General features: G+C 41.4%; 2 protein-coding genes across 4 annotated transcripts in view; one reads left to right on the forward strand and one right to left on the reverse strand.

The window, feature by feature from the left end:
• Nucleotides 1–8,139, forward strand: part of niban2a (niban apoptosis regulator 2a) — a 32,118-nt gene extending 23,979 nt beyond the window's left edge. The window contains exons 7-15 of the mRNA XM_063012102.1: nucleotides 3,244–3,348; nucleotides 3,671–3,833; nucleotides 4,157–4,344; nucleotides 4,485–4,640; nucleotides 5,231–5,344; nucleotides 5,514–5,621; nucleotides 6,350–6,461; nucleotides 7,040–7,349; nucleotides 7,710–8,139. Coding sequence (XP_062868172.1) covers nucleotides 3,244–3,348; nucleotides 3,671–3,833; nucleotides 4,157–4,344; nucleotides 4,485–4,640; nucleotides 5,231–5,344; nucleotides 5,514–5,621; nucleotides 6,350–6,461; nucleotides 7,040–7,349; nucleotides 7,710–8,139 — 1,686 coding nt within the window. The remainder of the gene's footprint in view (nucleotides 1–3,243; nucleotides 3,349–3,670; nucleotides 3,834–4,156; nucleotides 4,345–4,484; nucleotides 4,641–5,230; nucleotides 5,345–5,513; nucleotides 5,622–6,349; nucleotides 6,462–7,039; nucleotides 7,350–7,709) is intronic.
• Nucleotides 8,140–11,731: 3,592 nt separating this feature from the next.
• slc31a2 (solute carrier family 31 member 2) lies at nucleotides 11,732–21,695 on the reverse strand. 3 transcript variants are annotated; one of them, XM_063011659.1, is made up of 6 exons: nucleotides 21,595–21,695; nucleotides 21,379–21,399; nucleotides 19,757–19,823; nucleotides 16,362–16,434; nucleotides 14,952–15,201; nucleotides 11,732–14,869 (listed from the first exon to the last, which is right to left on the reverse strand). In XM_063011659.1, exons 4-6 carry the CDS (start codon nucleotides 16,432–16,434, stop codon nucleotides 14,701–14,703), a joined length of 492 nt encoding a protein of 163 aa, XP_062867729.1. In that variant the 5' UTR covers nucleotides 19,757–19,823; nucleotides 21,379–21,399; nucleotides 21,595–21,695; the 3' UTR covers nucleotides 11,732–14,700. The 3 variants fall into 3 exon arrangements, with proteins under 3 accessions (XP_062867729.1, XP_062867728.1, XP_062867731.1); XM_063011658.1 differs by having other exon boundaries at nucleotides 21,379–21,695; XM_063011661.1 differs by lacking the exon at nucleotides 19,757–19,823 and having other exon boundaries at nucleotides 21,379–21,695.
• Nucleotides 21,696–22,803: the final 1,108 nt, after the last annotated feature.

The raw sequence follows: 22,803 nt of genomic DNA on the forward strand, positions 1-22,803 counted from the left end.
AAACTGGCACTCCCTACATTTTTTTTCGCTCACTGCTGTCTGGTTCTTCCAGTTATGTCAGCAACAAAATGCCAGTCAAAAGTTCAAGCCCTAATCAACATGAGATACTGTTACATATACTGTATACACCGACCAGGCATAACATTATGAGCACTGACAGGTGAAGTGAATAGCACTGATTATCTCTTAATCACGGCACCTGTTAGTGGGTGGGATATATTAGGCAGCAAGTGAACATTTATCCTTAAAGTTAATGTTAGAAGCAGGAAAAATGGGCGAGCGTGAGGATTTGAGCTAGTTTGACCAGGGCCAAATTGTGATGGCTCGACGACTGTGTTAGAGCATCTCCAAAACTGCAGCTCTTGTGGGGTGTTCCCGGTCTGCAGTGGTCAGTATCTATCAAAAGTGGTCCAAGGAAGGAACAGTGGTAAACCGGCGACAGGGTCATGGGCGACCAAGGCTCATTGATTCACGTGGGGAGCGGAGGCTGGCCCGTGTGGTCCGATCCAACAGACGAGTTACTGTAGCTCAAATTGCTGAAGAAAGTTAATGCTGGTTCTGATAGAAAGGTGTCAGAATACACAGTGCATCACAGTTGCAGGGCTGTTTTGGCAGCAAAAGGGGGACCAACACAATATTAGGAAGGTGGTCATAATGTTATGCGTGATCGATGTATGTCCTTGCTGAATGTTTCAATCCAAAAATTTAATTGTGATTCATTGCTTCATATGATGTATTTTGACATTTCTAGCCTCCAATAGTGGTTTGCTTTACACCAAAACAGTCGACTCTGGGTATTGTACATGTGAGTCTTAGGTTTGTGTTCAGCTCCTTGTGTGTCTGTTGATTTTACAGGCCGTTGTGCAAACACAATGAGAAAAAATGTTACATGCTACGTTCTTCAGCACTTTCTTCAGCTTTATTGTTATGCTGTTGCTGATCAAGGTAGCTGTTAGAAAGGTGGAATCTTAAAGCCATGAAATGCAGACTGCCACGACATACATGCCCCAAAAATGTACAAGTACAAACTTCAGACTGTCGTGTAAATGTAGCATCAAGGTCTAATTCTCAAATGATCTTTAAATTGAACAGGTACATATTTTTTGTTCTTTAGTAACAAGAAATAAGGTTCTCAATAACAAAGAACCCATGATGTTCATCTGTCTCTTGGTCAGACAGCTGACAGGACTCAAGTCCTCAAAATAGGTCGCTCAGGTGGCGCAGCGGTAAAGTATGCTAGTGCACCACCAGAGTTGGGGTTCTGAATGCATCGCATCGTATCTCAACTCCATTTTTCCGACTGGGTTGGGCGGCAGCATGATCAACGATTGACTGTTGTTCAGGGTTAGAGGGTAGAGAGTCGGATCATAGGTCCTCATAACTGGTACAACTGCGGCCCCTGCTGGCTGACTGATGGCGCCTGCACAGGGCTGAGGAATAATGCTGATGGGGGTGTGACCCTCCGTACACAATGTCCATTAGTGTATGAACTCGACTCATGCAGGTGAAAAATGCACTATCCGTACTGATTGCGTACCGGAGGTCAGTTGAGGGGTCGAGCCAGTATAGAGGACGCAATCAGGGTAATTGGACACGACTAGAATAGGGGAGAAAAATTGGGGGGAAAAATAGATAATTAAAAAAAAAAAAGTCCTCAAAATAAAACAAACTTAGACTTGTGTTGTGTCTTGTGTTCAATTATTTGCGTCTGTCCTTCAAACGTATGTTTTCATCCCTTTAAGCACACATGAAAACAGAAAGCCTGTACAAACACAAATATACACACGCTCTCTCATGTGGTCAACGTACTTCAAAGCTTGATTGTGTCAGGTCTGTTATTGCTAACGCTTCAAACACCATGAAGAAGACATCGCATTGGCTTCATTGTGGCTAACCTGTGTGAAATTATCAAACATCATTCGAGCTTTAGAGCTTAACAGTCTTCACATAAATGCTTATCAGAGTCCTCAGATAAGAATGCAAAATCAACGGTTTTACACTGGAGATGCACTTTTCTCTTTGGTCTTTGTACACCAGGGTACTACAGGGTATTAATGAGTATTACCATGCTGCTGTAACAGCACCCACTGTTTTTGGGAAGGCTTTTCACCAGATGGAACAGGTCTGCAAGGATCCGCTCTCGTTCAACCACTGAAGCATTTGTATTGACCTGGCTCACAAAATAATGCTCCAGTTCATTTCAAAAGTTCACATTAAGCACTTAGGTTGGTCATGTTCTTTACACCCAAGTCAGAAACACATCTGTGAATGTGTTAGGCTTGTGTGTGGTTGCACAGCCATGGTAATCTAATTCATGTCTGGGAAACCAGTTTTGTATTGGCATCGCCTCCAGAGGCAACTATGGTGATGATCATGACACTTCAGGACAAATGATTTTCACATGTGACAAAGATTTTGGCACTTTTACTCATTTATACTTTACAGTAGCATTATGGGACCATTCTAACCGTATATTTTTGATCAAAGGACCTGTTTAAAATGTGACATTTCGTAACTGAGGTGAGTGACTAAGCTTCAATATGACCCATTTTACTGCCAATGTCTGTCAATGGACACTGCATAGCTGTATATTTTTGTGAAGTGGATACTTTACTATGTACTTTTGTATGTGGTGTAGTCCATCCAACAATTACATTTACCAATTAACCCAAATGTAGTTGGTCAGTCAAGACATATTTGCTGTCTATCTTACCCAAAACTCCCTGTAAATACATCCCTATGCATCATTTAAATGCTTCGGAATCATTTGTTTTGCTTCGTAATCATTTTTAAGGAAAATCTAGTAAAATATTTTGGGTATTAAAAAACCCTGCCTAGTATTTCCACACATGACTAAGATTTGGGTGCTTTTACCCATTTATACTTTACATTAGCAGCATTTAAATCTGACTAGGACTCTTCTAACAGTACATTATTTGATCAAAGGACCTGGTCGGAAGATGGCGTTTTGTTATTGAGGTGTTAAAGTCACTAAGCTTCAAGACTGCCAATGTATTTCGATGGACACTGCATAGTGTGGATACTTTACTACGTACTTTTGTATGTGGTGTAGTTCAACCAACAATTACATTTAACCCAATTAACCCAAATGTAGTTAAATACATCCTTATGCCTCATGCCTGCAGAGTATTGGGTATTTCAATAATTCTGTACTATTGAGTATTTAGATCTGACAGATGCACAATTCGTCGGATTAAAATCAATATTTATTTGTGTGTGTAGATTCTGGCCAATCTGGTAATGGAGACTTTGCTCCCAGACCTCAAGAAGGTGATCGGGCCTCGGCTAAAAGGCAAACTGCAGCAGAAGCAGAGAAACTGGATGCTGGTTAGTACAGACACCTACACATTATAGTCAGAACCCTCGTTTGACATAATTATTCATACAGTTGATTTGCTATGCAGGTTTTCATAATGGAATTTGGTATTTGTGCCTAAAATTCATCTACTCTATTATTTTGTTTGAGTTACCAAATGTCTAATGAATTAACACAAGGCCAATATAATATAAGCTTCTATACAACTGTAGTTAAAAGTTCAAACTGTAATTTTTATCGTGGCTTGAGAGTATTGAGAGTATGGTCAATGAGTAGTAATGTAGTAATGCTTACTTACAGCCTGATGCTAATGCTTGTTGTGTGGTCCTTCAGATCTCAGATGCAGTGTACAGGCAGGTGTTGGCTCATACGCAGGCGCAGCATGGGGCACTGGTACAGGCCTGTGAAGTAGAACGTCCCCGTCTGGACGCTGCACTCCGCACAGACATGGACCAGATCGTTGCCTCCAAAGAACATGTTACTGGAAGGATGCGCGGTAAGGAGATGCTAAGGGGTTTCCTTACTATGTTTTTTGGTACCATTTTAGGTGTAGTAAGCTTTCACCCTGGCTAAAAACCTTGAGCTTGATCTGTAAAATAAAAAAATTCAAATTCTTGTGTGCATGTTACAAAGCCAATGTTGCAGTGTTGTAATTCTCAAATGCTCTTTTGATTAAATGGACAGACATTCCCTGTCGTCTGGGAGGGGGGGGGGGGGGGGATCTTGGATCACAGGATCTTGTGCATTAGCACAAGATCCTGTGATGACAAAAGTCCATGTATTTGTAGTTTAACTGTACTAGTATGTGTGTGTTTGCAGCAATGGTGCTTCCACAAGCAGAGCAGTTCTGTAAGGCTGGTGTTCAGCCCTACACCAGTTCCATCTTAGAAGCTTTGATGGACCCAGTAGGCAGAGGTTTCTCCGAGGTCAGGGAGGTTCTTTTCGTCGAACTGGTGGAAATCAGCAAGAATACGGTCAACGACGAAGGAAGAGCAGCACTTGGAACGGTGAGGAGAGCATGTGCACACTGTAAAGTAGATCTCCGCCCAATGCTCATGGGAAATGCTCAACAAAATGCACTCAGGACTTAGGAAAAGCTGTTCTCAAGGACAAGTGTGATGTTTTAGCTGATCTGTTGTATTTGCAGCATATGGAGAAACTGTCCATGCTGGCCTTTCATCCGGTGAAGATGCAGAGCTGCTACTACAATATGGAGCAACTGAGTCTGGAGGGTCTTCAGCAGAGATTTGACGTGTCCAGCTCCTCTGTGTTTATTCAGAGAGGTCAAATCCTTATGAGAGAGGTTGGGTTCTTTTTTTGCATATCTACTATATATCTACTTCTTTATTATAGACTATTTGGACAAATTGTGTATTGGGACACACCTTCCAATTCACATATAGTCATAGTTATAGTCTATTTGAGCCATTAATTACAAAGTAAATAATAAAATGACTTTCAAGATTGATTATTTAGATATTTAGAAATGGTAAGCAGTAAATGAGGCTATAGTGGGGGCCAGTGATAGCTCAGTGGTTAAGGCACTGGACTAGTAAACAGAAGGTTACTGGTTCAAGCCCCGCCACCACCAAGTTGCCACTGTTGGGCAAGGCTCCCTGAGCAAGGCCCTTAACCCTCAATTGCTCATTGTGTTCCGCTCACTGTGTAAGTCGCTTTGGATAAAAGCGTCTGCTAAATGCTGAAAATGTAAAATGAAAATGTAGTGACATGTACCAAAAACAGACTTAGGGTAGTACTTGTATTATGCATTTTGACTATAAGTGGGTTGTGAGTGCTTCTAGATAAAGGTACTTGTATGTAATTTTCTAATAAACTGTAGACACTCAGAAATAATGTTTCTAATGAATAAAAATTCTTGGTTTGTCCCTGCAGCAAATGGACAATGGAGTCTACACATTTGAGCAGTTGTTGCACCAAAGCCTAGAAGATCAGTCAGAAGAACAGCTCCATAAAACCATCCAGTGCTGCCAGGAGCGAGTACTGAAGGTTAGTCCACTATCTTCACACTGATCCCCTCAGTGATAAGGGTTTGAATTCATATGTGCAGTAGAATAGATACACAGTTTGATGTGGTTTGTACTTGACAGCTTTGTGGAGGACTGAAAGAGTGATTGTTGTTGTTTATAAAGTTAAAACTCCTTTATCCTGCCTTCAGAAATACGACTATGACAGTAGCTCAGTTCGTAAGAAGTTCTTTAGAGAAGCACTGCTGCAGATCATCATTCCACACATGCTGAAACATCTCTACCCTGTCTACTCTGCTGTGAGTATCAGACGACTCTCGTTCTACATACGATATGAATTTATTTTCATTAACATTACATAAACACTACATGAGGTACATAACACAGTCATTTGTGGCATTTGTGTAGCATAACTTTTCTTAGGTATGCAGCCAAAAGTATGTGTACGTCCGTTGGAAGCATATTATTTCCTTTGTTATACCTGTTAGCAATTGTTATGGGTGAAACACATGAATTAAAAAATCAAAAGGGGTGTCAACATATTTTCGTCCATATGGTGCAAATGTGCAGATATTTTGCTGGGCAACTATGACATCGTGTGGAAGAGTCCAGTACTGCAGGCAAAAGCCATGGATTGTATTGAACCAAAATATTAAGACTTAAAATAGTTTTACAACATTGAAGAAAGGATTAATTAGACGATTGCAAAAAGTCCAGTGTTGTATAAAGTGTTGTATAAGAATAATATTTACTAATAAGTCATTAATTGTTGTTAAAGGTCATGCAACCAGTTAAGGGGGCAAATAATTTGTACATAGGTGTTAAATAACTCGTAGCAATAGAGCAATATTATCCAAAATGTGTTACATTTCCATTGTTTAATATCACATTTCATTGAATAATTGAACATTTTTGTCATTGTGACAGATGTGTAATAGCACGTGTATCAGAAAGGGGGCAATTATTTTTTCATGGCACTGTAAATAAAGATCTGCTTTTGAAATGTACGCCTCTGTGTGCTCCTCAGGAACTTCCAAAGTTTGAAGAGCTCATCTTTGAAGACTTCTCACGCTTTATTTTGGTGGAGAACATTTTCGAGGAGGTCGTACTGCAGTCAGTCTCCAAGGACATCATGATGGGTGAGACATTGTGTTGCTTTTTTATTATTTATAGCACCAACACCCCATCCGGACTTTCCTTCCTTAATTCAAGGCTGAGTGTTAAACATTGTGTCTATGCCAAAAAATGAGTTGGAGTCAAATGGAGTCAAAGAACATACGTTTGGAATAGCAGTGATTTTTCACCTCTTGTCTGAATTGGTGATCGCCCATTGCCCATGTTTACACTGGAAGCATCATCGTTGTCTGTGGGCGTTTGGTTGCCATGGTTTATTGATGCCAAGCAAATAAAATGCTATGGCAGTATAGCGGTGTTTACTGACTGCTGACTAGGACACCAGACTCACCCAACCATAATTGGCTGAGCATAAAATTTCCTCTATAACATTCATTTATTACACCTGTTAACAATGATTGTGGCTAAAATACAAGAATTCAAAGATTAGAAGGGGTGTCCCAATACTTTTGGATACAGCACATACAGGTCCAACTGAAACACAGTGGCATTTCCATAGATGGAGCTAAAGCTTATTGTACTATAAGTAAACTTAATTCTGATCCATGAGCTGATCCGTTCTGAACTTCATTATGCTCTGCAGCGGTGAAGGAGGCGGCCGTCCAGAGGAGGCACAACCTGTACAGAGACAGCATCGTGTTGACCAACAGTGACCCCAACCTGCACCTCCTGGAGGGGGATACTGTCGACTGGGCCGGCCAGTACGGAGGAGGCGGCGACAGAGAGGAAAGGAAAAGGAACCGCAGACAGATCGTCTCTATGATCAGGCCCGACGGCTTGTCATCGGTGCCTTACGGCTCGTGTCTGGAGGTGCCCGGTGTGGAAGAGATACCTGAGGAAAATGAGGCACAGATGGGCGAAGATCTCAGAGAGCAACCTTTAGCTGATACAGATGACCTCCAGAATCAGCTTGATGAAGAGGACACAGTAATTAATACAGAGACTCTCGCGGGGCAGCTTGAGGAATCCGTCAGCACTTCAGATGTCCTGCAGAGGCAGCTTAAGGAACCAGTCAGCACTTCAGGTGTTCTGCAGAGGCAGCTTGAGGAACCAGTCAGCTCTTCAGATGTCCTGCAGAGGCAGCTTAAGGAACCAGTCAGCACTTCAGGTGTTCTGCAGAGGCAGCTTGAGGAACCAGTCAGCTCTTCAGACGTCCTGCAGAGGCAGCTTAAGGAACCAGTCAGCTCTTCAGACGTCCTGCAGAGGCAGCTTGACTCACCCGTCAGCACCACGGAGGTCCTTCAGAGGCAGGTTCTTCAGGAGCCGCCAATCAGTCCCGTGGAACCAAAAACCCCGGAGACCCCGAGCTCTCCAGACAACGTGCTAGAGATCCGTCACCTCATTAACCCAGTCCTGGAAATGGTTCTTCCTTCGACAGAGGACGCAGTGCTGACCAACGGGACCCTGCCTCTGGAGGAGGGTGACGAAATACAGGAAATCACCATAGTGAACGAACTGATGCCGAGGGACGCGGCTATCGCCAGCGCCCTTCAGGAGCTGGACAATGCTGTGAAAGATGAGGACTATGACGTAGACTCTGATGAGGAACTGGGCCAGGAACAGCACGATGACAGCGGATTTCAGTCTCCCACCAACGAGGCCCATGAGAACGGGGACGCGGTGGATACCGAGCAGGTGGAGGTTACACTGGAGCAGGAACGTAAGGAATCGGGAGGCAAATGAGGCGCCTGCCATTTAATTTAGGACATGGACTTAATTTTTTTTAAATAGAGAGTTAAAGCAGTTTTTATTTTACGTTTGAGATAAGTGTCAATTTTAAGTAACATATTATCTTATTCTTTATGCCATTCTCCTTGAAAATATGTGGATTTTTTTATATATTATATTCATATTAATACGTTATGTGCTTCCTATATTACTGACATAGCAGGTATCGTGATATTTCTCACCATATCGCCCAGTCCTAAGAAGGTGTATCCTGCTATTTTGTTTTGGTTTGGTTTTAAAACCCCAATCCCCCCTTCCTTCCCACACCTGAAGACAGTGATGATTTTTTTGGGCCCCTTTTAAATTCGCTGGACAGTGCCATTACTGGTAATTGAATGTCTACAATGGTTGGGAGAACACATGCTAAGCTCTCAAGCTGGAATCTTAGCTGTGCTATTGACCTGCTTGAATGCCCCCACTGGCATGATTGGTTGTGCTTAAGGGAGAGAGAAGTCGGGATCCTCATTGATGCTGCAATTGCGGCCTCTGCTGGCTGGTCGAGGCACCTGCATGCAGGATAATTGTGAGAACAAATGAATGCAGCTTTTGTCTCTTTTGAAGATATGTCTCTCTTTCGGGTGGCACAGCGGTAAAACCTGCCAGCCCACCTCTGCTGAGATCATAAGCTCTCAAGCTGGAATCTCAGCTGTTCTATCCACCTACTTGGGTGCCCACACTGGCACGATTGATTGTGCTTGAAGGACAGAAAAGCCTGTATTCAAGACTCCAATGGCTGTGATCACATCCATGCAGCTTTTGTCTCTTTCACAGATCTGTCTCACTTTCGGGTGGCACAGTGGTAAAACCTGCTTGCCCACCACTGCTGAGCTTATAAGCTCTCAAGCTGGAATCTTAGCTGTGCTATCGACCTACCTGGGTGCTCACACTGGCACGATTGGTTGTGCTTGAGGGACAGAAAAGCCTGTATTCCCATTGATTCTGCAATTGTGGCCTCTGCTGGCTGGTCGAGGCACCTGCATGCTGGATGGTTGATCCCAGAAGTGCTGAATCTGCTGGCCCACCTCTGCTAAGTTCATAAATTCTCAAACTGGAATCTCAGCTGTGCTGTCGACCTACCTGCGTGCCCTCACTGGCACGTTTGGTTGTGCTTAAAAGAGAGAAAAACCTGTATTCTCATTGATGCTGCAAATGCGGCCTCTGCTGGCTGGTCGAGGCACCTGCATGCAGGATGGTTGACCACAGATAGAAGTGGTGCAAGACTCAATGGTTGTGAGATCACATGCATGCAGCTCACCCCTGTCAAACAAGAATCATCTTATTAATTATACGCACTTAACAAGGATGTCACTACATGAAGATCTGTCTGAACCTGCTGGGCCACCTCTGCTGAGATTATAAGCTCTCAAGCTGGAATCTCAGCTGTGCTATCGACCTACCTGGGTGCCTACATTGGCACGTTTGGTTGTGCTTGAGGGAGAGAGAAGTCTGGATTCTCAATGATGCTGCGATTGCGACCTCTGCTGGCAGCTTTTTTCAGTCTGTCACAGCAAAGTAAGTGACAGTTGGAGGCAAAGGGGGAAATAGAAAAACAGAAGAAAATAATATTCCGTATACTGAGCATTATTTGTATATTTAAATATGGTGGAAATAGGGACGGAGGAAATATTTTTGGTCCTAAACTGGTATATTTATGAACTGCTTTTCATCAGTACTTGGTGTGTATATAATATAATTGTGACACTTGACTTAGACTTTTCAGTTCCTCTAATAAGCTGTAGTTTGTCAACTCATTGAGCTGGTAATGTCTCATTCATCCTGGGACATGACTAAACTAAACACTGCGGCTGGGTAAAGGCTTTAATCACAGTTGGTATTCGTGTCACATGTCATACTTCTATATCCTTGCTATCCTTGTGTGCATGTTTTAATCTTCTGATGCCATTTGTTTGAGGACAACAAAAAGATTATATCCCAGAGCTCTATAGTGGATGCCAGCTCCTGGTATTTTATTAAGGAATGAAGCGAGACAGGGGCTCATTGTGGGCTTGGTTATTTTTTCAGTCTAGTTGATGAAATTATGGAATTTTGTGATGACAGTCATTTCATCAACTTCTCCTTTTTCTAGCCGGTTACTGCTTCCTTTCTATGTATCCAGGTCAGCCTAGAACTTTTAGTTCTATTTAAAGTCGTTTTTTCTTTCGGTGTAAACCTTTTACTTTTAATATTTATTTATTATTTTATATATATATATATATATATATATATATATATATATATATATAGCGAGAGAGAGAGGAATTTTATGTCTCTTTTAATTATTTTGTCATTGGTAGCAATAAAGAAATAACAAATAACTTAAAATGTGATCTTTTGTTCTGGTATTTCTGAAAGTTTCATTTACCCAGCAGGTATTGGGGTTGCTTTATGGTTTTAAATGATAATACTGAATACAGTTTATGTATATATGAGGGTTCTACAAAAAAGTTTCCACATGTTTTTAAACTCTATTTATTAGGAATTTAAAAAACAAACTCAATCACTTTTCTACATCATCTCCTTCCGCATTTTTCCAGCATCGTACCAACGTTTTAATGCCATCAGCAAAAAATTTTATCGGTTGAGCACATAGCCACTGATGCACCGCTGCTTTCACATCATCATCACATGAAAATCTTCCTCCCTTAAAGCTTCTTTGAGCGTCCGGAGGTGCTAAATCCGGCCTATAAGCTCTCTCTCTGTCTCTCATGACACGACCGATTACTACTCCTCCCGCTTCACCGCTTCCAACCAAAATATAAAAGTGCAGAAACTTTTCAAAGATCCCTCATACATACTGGCCACTTTAATAGGAGCACGTGCACCTGCCTATTTGTGTTATTATACAGTCATAACACATACAGCAGCACAATAATCATGAATAGAAAAATAAATAAATAATGTTCCTCATCAAACAGGGGGAAAGTATGATCTGTGTGGCTTGGTTGTGAAACAGTTGCTGCTGTCAAACAGACTTCAAAAACTGCTGATCTTATAAGATTTTCACACTAAATATTGCCAAAAACATCCAGTAAGCGGCAGTTCTGCTGTTGATAAAAGCGGTCAGAGGAGACTAGCTGAACAGGTTGAGGTAACTTCAAACCACTTTTCACATGTTGGACCTTGAGGAGGATGAGCCACATCAGCAGACGCCCACATGGGGTTCAAGCACTGTCAGACAAGAAGTAAAATCTGAGTAAAAGTTATGGTAGGAGATTATGGAAATGTCATTGAAGGACTTTTAATACACCAGGGTACAGTTCACACTTTTTACACTTTCTGTAGTTATAAGGTGTTTCTATTTCTTTAATGAAATGCACCTTAAAAGCAAGTCACAATAAATGACGTGTGTGATTGATAGGTGTCTCAGTTTACGCTATAGATAACCTTAAGCTCTGTTCAGACTGGATTCGTTTATCGAGACGATTTCTATAACACAATTTTCTCCTTAATAAGTAATGACGGTATCATCAGGTGCAAGTTTTTTTGTGGATTTTACTTGGTAAAAGTTATATAGTTGTACAGAATAATTCAATGTGTGAACAAACAATAACATTTGATCAATTTTATTTACATTGTAAAAGTAGCAGATGAACCAAAATAAAACATTCATTACAATATTTATCAATAGTAAATTGACTCTAAAAGCCAGCAAGATTAGTTCTTTTTAAAAACACAATTATTTACCCATATCTTACATAATAAGGCCAAAAAGTATGCGTACACAATAATAACCATTATTATTACTATTATTATTATTAATTTGACTCCCACCAGTGTGGCTAGAACAACCATCACTCTGCTGGGACTGCTTTCCACAAGAGTTCCGCGTGTTTGGCTGTGGGAATTTGTGCTCATTCAGTCAATAAAACATTAGTAAGATAAGACCTCGACGTTCCAGTTTATCCTAAAGGTGTTCAATAAGATTAAAGTCAGGGCTCCGCACAGATAGACACAAAGCATATGTTTTATTTCATATAACTAATTTTATTGCGCTTGGGTGGCTCAGGGGTAAATTACACTAGCCCACTACTGCTGGGATCTAGGGTTCGAATGCCCAGCAGGAGTATCGGCCAATCGGGCGTCTACATACAGACATAGTTGGGTAAGGGGTAATGGCAGAGGATGTGAGATTGGTGTCTTTTCTGGGGCGTGTTACTACATTGCACTTTGTGATTCCAGAAGGAACCAGACCCACTGTAACCCCTACCAGGATAAAGTCTCATTCTGGGACGGCTTTCCACACGAGTTCTGAGTGTTTGGCTGTGGGAATTTGTGCTCATTCAGTCAATAAAACATTAGTAAGTTAAGACCTCGACGTTCCAGTTTATCCTAACGGTGTTCAATAAAGTTGAGGTAAGGGCACAAAGCATTTATTTTATTACATATAACTAATATTATTGCGCTTTGGGTGGCTCAGAGTAATTACACTAGTCCTCTACTGCTGGGATCTAGGGTTTGAATGCCCGTCTACATACAGACATTATTGGGTGAGGGGTACATTGTGATCCGTGATTCCAGGGGAAATAACCCATAACCCTGACTAGGATAAATCATTTCTATTTACATTTGTGACATTTATTCAAAGTGACTTACAATTATCACTTAATACAATCGAGCAACTGAGTAGGGGTGTCCACATACTTTTTGCCATATAATATAGATGCACGTACACAATCACAAAATGAAGGTGTACAGTACATATTGCTGGTGAACATTAGCTAAGGCCACATGATTTTCAGATGTTCTTTTTTACTTCCTGTAGAGGAAAAGTCACTTGCGTACATATGAGAACTACATTAATCACGAGGTCAGACTGTTGTAACTACAGTTGCAGAAATGACTTGACTCCTTTCTCTGCTCGTTGTGTGTCGTCTTTAGGCTAGATGTTCTCACAGTTTACAGTTTAATAGAAAAACGGCACATTTACATGGAACTGACCTTGACTACACGGTAACTACAGACTGTTTGGACAGAGTATCAGAGGTCTGTGACTGAGGCCATGAGCACAAGATACTGTAATCTTGAAGCCAAAGTGACCTGGAACACAACAAGCTTGTAAACTGTACGTATGGTTTAAAGAACACTCCAGCATTTTTAATGTGATTCACTATAGAGAACAAGAACAATAATTTGGGTGTGTTTTTAGGGTCATAACAGGCCTGGAGCCATCTAAAAACATAGGGTGTCCTATGATGTTTCAACCACACCAACTGCATTATAGTGATGAGCCAAAACATTAGAACCACCCCTTAAAATGTGCATGTTACACTCTGGGATAAATTAAACATTGGGCTGATGGTAGTTACTTGATCAGACAACTCTAAAAGGGCTAAATCAAAGGGTGCTTCATAGTTAGTACCCCCCACCCCAATTAACTATTAGCAGTGGTCTGAGAAGAGCAAGCCATGAACCGCTGACAGGCTGTTGGGCGGCCAGGACTCACTGATCCCATAGAACAACCAAAGACCTAATGTGGCCCAAATTGCCAACCATTTCAATACTAATGAGGTTTATCTAACCCTTCTGTGTATGGGGCTGAGTAGTCGCAGGCCAGTCCAAGTGCCCATGCTCCAGGCCACCATTAAATGCACCTTCAATAAGCGTGCAGAAATGGGAGCAATGGATGGAGGATAAATGTCGACTGGTCCAACAAATCCTGTTTGACGCACTGTAGGACGACCCACGTCCCAACATACAGAAGTTAAAGGACCTTATGGTACCAATGGACTACTTTAGATGTCTTGTGGGGTCTGTGAATCTGTATGAGAGGGTCAGAGCTGTTTTGACAGCTTATTAGTAGGATGGTTCTAATGTTTTGGCTCATTGGTGCATATATTGGGACAGTGGTAGCCTAGTGGGTAGAGCTTTGTGCTGTCAGCTGAAAGGCTGAGAGTTAGAATCCCAGCTCTTTCATGTAGCCACTGTTGTACTGTACATGTGTATATGTATATATGACAAATAAAGGCATTCTATATATAACACATTGGGGCAACAATGGACTGCTTCCTGACACAAAATGAGGTTTTTAAAGACATGATTTGATGGATTTTATGTGTAAAAACTAGGACCTTAAGCCTACTGAACGAACGATACAATGTAAGATGATTTCTAAACTTTGAAACTGACCCTAGATTCTGATATGATGTTATAAACACATCTGACTGAAAAATTCCAGTTCCAGAAAGTCCAGTGTGTTTTGCAAAAACATTTATTGAAAAACCGTCCCTTGGACTTCTATTATAAAAAATGATGTTTAAAATAACTGGTTCTATACACTTGCTGTACAAATGCAGAAGATAAAGATAAGGTTCAAAATGCTGGAGTATTCCTTTTATCCCAACCTCACATATATACCTTGTGCCTGTTGATTCTTCCCCTCCTTTAAAATAAATACAATCCCATTTATTTCCGGCACCGAAGTCAGAACCTGAACCGTTCTGGGACTGAGGTTCTGGCAATTCAGCACAATTAATCACTGGAACAAACGACATGGAATGAATCTGTACCCCCGTCCCGTCACTTCACATATTCCAGAAAAGGAAAAGCCACAAAGTAGCCCAACATGGACCCGATGATGACACCGAGGAAGATCCAGACGTTGTAGGACATCACACAGAGCATGAGCATGTACCCCAGGACCACCTGGATAACATGCAGACCTGTCTGCACACTGCGAAGGAACCAGCTGCAATGGGAACAAACAAGCACCTTTAGTAATGGATGGTTCTTATACCTGTAGATACATTTTGACAAACAGAAGTTCATACCGGTTTTCAGTCAGCGTGGAGAAACCAGATCCTGCTGCGTTCTCTGAAGAACTCAGAGAACTGATGATTGATGTTTCTGATGGGGCGGTAGCAACTGAGCTGCTATCAGCATGCTCCATCCCTGGGTTTAATTTTGCGGGAAAGGATGAAGCCAGATGTTCTGATCGCTTTGCCAGAGTGATCTTCCACACCTTGAGGAGCTCGTACATGACCGTGAGGAGCAGCACCACCAAAACAGAAAGGAACATTCCTGTAAATACAGATCGATGCATGTTAAGTGATAAACAAGCAAGTCTTTGCTTGTTCACACAGATAAACCAGGTTAATTACTAGCAATGACTAAACTTCGAGTCATTCATACACTACAGGGCCAGAAATATGTGGGCACATCATAAACATGAGCTTTTTGGACATTCCACTCCAAACCCATGTGCATTACTGTAAAGCTGGTCCTCGATCTACAGCCTATATGCTTCCGCCAAGGCATCCCACAAGATTTTGGAGTTTATCTGAGTGTTTGAGCATTGTGTTAAAAAACACTGGCTGGCAACCGAAACTCCAGAACCTTTCAAAAATATTCTGAGGTTAAGGTCAGACTAACCACTGAGGTTCCTCAACACTGACCTCATGAAACCATGTCTGTGCACAGGGGACTAGTCATGTTGAAACGTACCACAAAGTTTGAAGCATGTAAAGCTGTTAGCCTGGATTGGATGATATTTTTCATATATTTTTATATTAATTAGGTTTTTAACATCATGTTTTACATACTTTGGTTACATTAAGGATATGACGGTAATTACTGGTTACACAAGGTTCATCAGTTTAAGTTTAATGTCAAACACAGTTACACATAATTACTGCAGGGTGTTTATTCTGAGATTAGACATGTACAAAGTCAGCATGTGCATTTGCATAGTGAAACAAGTTAGCTCAGTAGTAATTTATTGATTTGGGAACTGCAGTTTTGCAAAGGAAATTTTTCTCCATTCTTGCTTGATACAAGCATTCAGCAGCACAACAGTCCGTGGTCAGTGTTGTCTAATCCTCCATTCCTGATGCACCATGTATTTTTAACAGGAGACAGATCTGGACTGCAGGCAGGCCACTCAAGCGCATGCATTTTGTGTCTACAATGCCACTTTGTTGTATCACATGCAGGATGAAGCCTGGCATCTGGCATTGTCTTATCGAACTAACCACTGCCTTTCCGGAAAAAGACGCCTTGATAACAGCACATCTCTCTAAAAATAAAATATCCACCTCCAATGAAAAAAGTTAATTGGATTCACAAACCCATAATAATTAAAGTAGCCTTCAAAAACAAATGCAAAAAAAATCTGAGCCAAACTAGAGAGTATTATCAACACATCAGGCTGATAGTGGATAATGTTTGGGATTCTTGTGTACCTCCAGGTCCGTGCACATTCCAGAAGTTAAAGAGCAGCGTGACACTGTCTGATACTTCGAAGTGCATCTGCATCTGAAAGCAGACAGAGAACAAATCAATTCAGTGTTTAATTATAATGAAAGACCTTCGATAATGTAAAAGCAGGAAGCTAAATCAGACACTGTGTGAGAGAAATGAAAGAAAAATCTAAACACCATCAGTCTTTTGTCTTTGAAGCGTTTTTGGGTGTCACTTCGCCCCATCTGTCCTTTTTAATAGGAATGTATCACCATAAGGCAAAATGTATGTGAGCAGTGACTGGGAATCAGGCCTTTTTGTTCAACATCAGCCCCTGACCACACAATTGCTCTTTGGACTGAATGAGTTCCCACAGAAACACTCTAAAACCTAGTGGAAACCCATCCCTGAAGAGTCAATGCTGTTCTTCTAGAACTATCCACACGATTTTAGAATATTGTAGAATAGAATGCCTTTATTTGTCATATATACAGTGTATCACAAAAGTGAGTACACCCCTCACATTTCTGCAGATATTTAAGTATATCTTTTCATGGGACAACATTGACAAAATGACACTTTGACACAATGAAAAGTAGTCTGTGTGCAGCTTATATAACAGTGTAAATTTATTCTTCCCTCAAAATAACTCAATATACAGCCATTAATGTCTAAACCACCGGCAACAAAAGTGAGTACACCCCTTAGTGAAAGTTCCTGAAGTGTCAATATTTTGTGTGGCCACCATTATTTCCCAGAACTGCCTTAACTCTCCTGGGCATGGAGTTTACCAGAGCTTCACAGGTTGCCACTGGAATGCTTTTCCACTCCTCCATGACGACATCACGGAGCTGGCGGATATTCGAGACTTTGCGCTCCTCCACCTTCCGCTTGAGGATGCCCCAAAGATGTTCTATTGGGTTTAGGTCTGGAGACATGCTTGGCCAGTCCATCACCTTTACCCTCAGCCTCTTCAATAAAGCAGTGGTCGTCTTAGAGGTGTGTTTGGGGTCATTATCATGCTGGAACACTGCCCTGCGACCCAGTTTCCGGAGGGAGGGGATCATGCTCTGCTTCAGTATTTCACAGTACATATTGGAGTTCATGTGTCCCTCAATGAAATGTAACTCCCCAACACCTGCTGCACTCATGCAGCCCCAGACCATGGCATTCCCACCACCATGCTTGACTGTAGGCATGACACACTTATCTTTGTACTCCTCACCTGATTGCTGCCACACATGCTTGAGACCATCTGAACCAAACAAATTAATCTTGGTCTCATCAGACCATAGGACATGGTTCCAGTAATCCATGTCCTTTGTTGACATGTCTTCAGCAAACTGTTTGCGGGCTTTCTTGTGTAGAGACTTCAGAAGAGGCTTCCTTCTGTGGTGACAGCCATGCAGACCAATTTGATGTAGTGTGCGGCGTATGGTCTGAGCACTGACAGGCTGACCCCCCACCTTTTCAATCTCTGCAGCAATGCTGACAGCACTCCTGCGCCTATCTTTCAAAGACAGCAGTTGGATGTGACGCTGAGCACGTGCACTCAGCTTCTTTGGACGACCAACGCGAGGTCTGTTCTGAGTGGACCCTGCTCTTTTAAAACACTGGATGATCTTGGCCATTGTGCTGCAGCTCAGTTTCAGGGTGTTGGCAATCTTCTTGTAGCCTTGGCCATCTTCATGTAGCGCAACAATTCGTCTTTTAAGATCCTCAGAGAGTTCTTTGCCATGAGGTGCCATGTTGTAACTTTCAGTGACCAGTATGAGAGAGTGTGAGAGCTGTACTACTAAATTGAACACACCTGCTCCCTATGCACACCTGAGACCTAGTAACACTAACAAATCACATGACATTTTGGAGGGAAAATGACAAGCAGTGCTCAATTTGGACATTTAGGGGTGTAGTCTCTTAGGGGTGTACTCACTTTTGTTGCCGGTGGTTTAGACATTAATGGCTGTATATTGAGTTATTTTGAGGGAAGAATAAATTTACACTGTTATATAAGCTGCACACAGACTACTTTTCATTGTGTCAAAGTGTCATTTTGTCAGTGTTGTCCCATGAAAAGATATACTTAAATATCTGCAGAAATGTGAGGGGTGTACTCACTTTTGTGATACACTGTACATAAACACATGTACAGTACATTGAAATTCTTTTTCCGTATATACCAGCTTGTTTGATAGCTGGGGTCAGAGCGCAGGGTCAGTCATTGTACGCCGCCCCTGGAGCAGAGAGGGTTAAGGGCCTTGCTCAAGGGTCCAACAGTGGCTAAATGACAGAGCTGGGATTCGAACTCTCAACCTTTTAATTGATAACCCAAAACTCTACCCACTAGGCTACCACTACCATTTTAGAGTGTGTCTGATGGGATTTGTGTCTATTCAGTAAGGTACAGATGTTGGATGAGAAGGCCTGGCTCACAATCAGTGCTCTAATTCATCCTAACAGGGTTGAAGTCAGGGTTCTTCACAGGCCACTAGAGTTCATCTATGCCAAACTAATCAAACAATGTACAGGCACCCAGGTGGCGCAGCAGGATATTCTGCTAGCACACCAGCGCCAAGATTCTGAACTCCTCGTTTCGAAACTCGGCGTTGTTACCGTCAGCTGGGCGCCATCTAGCGGGCATAATTGGCATTGCCTGCAGCAGACACATCTGCCTTGATTGGCAGATAGAGAGGCAGATACAGAGTGCATGGGTGAAAAAATGTTCCGCTGAGGACTGCGCGCAGGTCGGAGGAGGTGTGAGCAGCAATATAACCTCCTCAACTGCAATGAGGGATCCCCCAGCAGCGGAAGACAAACTGACTACGAGAAATTGGGAGAAAATGCAGAATATAATATAGGATAAAAACAATGCATGAAAAACTAAACCAATTACTTTATATAAATGGTTTTATACAAATATTAGCAAGACGTTTGAGACATCTTTAAGCCACACCTATATTAAGACATCACAAAGAATTTTGGACTGATTTTCTGATTTGCAGGCAAAGACAAAACAAAAGCAAAATGAGCAAATTTACCTAAAAGGCAAATCAGTCCCAGCAGGCACTGTTAAAACATGCTGGTTTATCTCCAGAGCTCCTGTACACATGTGAAGCTTTATCTCTTATTTACTTTTAGCATATCTGTAAAGACGCCAAGGTTTGACTCACAACCGAGCAGTTTAAGGATTGAAAAACAAGAGTGCTACACAAAGCAAATGCAATGTTCTGTAGAACAGACAAAACCATTTTATTAGTCTATCACACACTTTTGAAGGTGTAAAAATAACAGCTTAGCCACCTAGTTCTTGTGTTATAAATAAAGCTTACAGATGCTCGGTCAAGATTATGAAAGTATACTAGAATACCAAATGGTCAAAAGTATGTAGACACCTGACCTTGAGCTTGATGGATGTTCCAGTTGTGCCCACACCTCAACAGATATATCAGCCTCCACTCTTCTGTCTGTGGGTATTTGTGTCCGATCAATAAAGAAAAAAACTGATAAGTCAGGTCTTTCCCAGAAAATCAACAAATGTAGTCAAACATTATCAATTTCCTAATTTCAATCAAGTATAGTGATAAGAAGCTTGCTGATAATGCTATAAATGTGGTTGATCAAGATGAAAAGAGCTATAGGACTGAGACTGTATGATCAAAAGTATGTAGACACCCCTCCTGATCATCAAGTTTAAGTGTTTCAACAACATCCCTACCATACAGGTGTATTAAATAAATAATGCTTTTCACTTTGTGGAGACAGTTTGCTGAAAGACCTTCCCTCTTCCAGCATGGACCACACAGCGGAGTCTATAAAGACACATTTAACACATTTGGGATGAATCGGAAGTGCATGGAAGTGCCTCTCATTCCAAATTGCACACACTCAATACTGTGGAAAGCTTTCTTAAAATACTGGAGACTTTTATAGATGCAAAGGGGTGCAGACAAGGGAATCCAGATTAATGCTCAGGGTTTTAATAGTACATGTGTATACGTAATTGGACAATGGTTGCCTAGTGGATACGGCTTTGGGCTATCAAGTGAAAGGTTGAGAGTTCAAATCTCAGCTCTGCCATGCAGACACTGTTGGACCCTGAGCTCTGACCCCAGCTTCCAAACAAGCTGGGATATGCGAAGAAAGAATTTCGTTGTACTGTACATCTGTATACACTGACCAGACATAACATTATGACCACTGACAGGTGAAGTGAATAACACTGATTATCTCTTCATCACGGCACCTGTTAGGGACTTCTGTTAGGGTGGGATGTATCAGGCAGCAAGTGAACATTTTATCCTCAAAGTTGATGTTAGAAGCAGGAAAAATGGGCGAGCATGAGGATTTGAGCGAGTGTGATGGCTAGACGACTGGGTCAGAGCAGCTCTTGTGGGGTGTTCCCGGTCTGCAGTGGTCAGTATCTATCAAAAGTGGTCCAAGGAAGGAACGGTGGTAATGGGCGGCAACAGGGTCATGGGCGGCCAAGGCTCATTGATACATGTGGGGAGCGAAGGCTGGCCCGTGTGGTCCGATCCAACAAAGAAGTTCATGCTGGCTCTGATAGAAAGGTGTCAGAATACACAGTGCAGCACGGTTTGTTGTGTATGGGGCAGCAAAAGGGGGACCAACACAATATTAGGAAGGTGGTCATAATGTTATGCCTAATCCGATGTATGTATAAATCACAAATAAAGGCATTCTGTTCCTTCTAATTTTAACTGTATTGTGTATAACACAGTATAAGTGTAGTGTATACGTTTGACCCATTAGACAAAACAAAAAAATAGCAATAAGCATATAATGGACTCAAATGCATGAACATTTTGGACAAAGACGTGAAAATAAATGAAATACATTACTTGTATGTACTTAAACATCTTCAAGTATCGCGATACTTTATGTACCGTGTGTAAATCTTCAAATATCGCGATATGATGACTGTTTCATATCGCCAAGCCGTAGCCCATATAATCACAGTCAGCACGTTATAGCAGTAAATACAGGCACAGACTGACTCACCTTTAAAAAACTTCTATGAATCTTTAAAAGAAGAAAATACGGTTTAAAATCCAGTCGTTGTTTGATTATTTATACTTATATTTATACCTATATTTACATTTAGTTAAAACTGTCTAAACGCTACATTATCGTTTCTTTCTTCTCAAAGCTGCAAGACAGTCCATAAATAACACGCCGTTATATCAGCTCAGCTATTTATCATGCTGGGAAGCTTACTGGGAGTTCAAGTCTGTTTATCAACCACGCACACGTCCCAGTAAAGAATCCCAGTAATACATACAGTCCAGTCCAGCCTGCACACCCCGGCTTCTCGTGTACTCACACCACTACCCATAACAAGAACTGAGCTTTCTAAATACAGTATCAGAACATCAACACAGGTTGAATTTCAAATTGGCTCCACACTCCCTACATATGTGCACTATATAGTGGAAAACAAAGGCTTTCACTACACCCTACTCAGGGCATTACGTGCATATTTGAACCCACGCATTTTAAACCTGTGACACTCATGCTTCCTTCAAGTTCCACCTGAATTGTCCTGGTTCATGCCTGGCCTTAATGACTAGGCGTACGTCTAACGCTTGTTAACGTAATTGTGCTAATGTGATGGAATTTTCGAAACAAAACGTCTTTTGTATATAAATAAACGATGCACACAGCATGGTCATTTATTATTCTGATGTTCTGTAATCTTATTTACTTTGTGGTATGACCTCCTAATTCCTTATTAGTGATTATAATTGACTGCACTACTGAACTGTTACATTTTGTTACAAAAACAAAGACCCACACAACTTGCTGTTTAAAAGTGTTTAGAATGGTTATTTTAAATAAATAATGTGATATCTAAAAATGTGTAAAAGTTGGAATGCATTTTACTTGTAAAAGATTAGTACAAAGAATAAACCTGCCATTTTACAGTCAAGCAAGTGTTCTTTATCACCTTGGGTTTACATACATAACACACATTTGTGGCATTTAGCAGACACTTTTGTCCAAAGCAACTTACACTAATCACTGAATGCAATTCAAGAAATTGAGGGTTAAGTGCAGTGCTCAGGGGCCCAACAGTGGCAACTTGGTGATGGTGGGGCTTGAACCTTCGGCTCACTAGTCCTGTACCTTAACTACTGAGCTACCACTGTCCTTAGATGGCTTAGATGCTGCCAAACAAAAAAAAATTAACTTTGGCTTCAAAATTAACCAAACACCAGAAGTAACAGAAAAAGATATAGATTTATTAAGGAACACAAGCAAACACAATAAACTGAGCCACTCCTAAGCACGACTGACTTGCATTGTTTACAAGTTCTCTATTTATCCTAATGGTTGCATAAGGGTGGGCTTAGATCCAGTAACTATATCGCTATCAGCCTCTGGGCCTTTTCTCACACACTATTATGCTCACACAGTCACATAAAT

This window comes from Trichomycterus rosablanca, chromosome 16, assembly GCF_030014385.1.
Source record: "Trichomycterus rosablanca isolate fTriRos1 chromosome 16, fTriRos1.hap1, whole genome shotgun sequence".
NCBI lineage: Eukaryota > Metazoa > Chordata > Actinopteri > Siluriformes > Trichomycteridae > Trichomycterus > Trichomycterus rosablanca.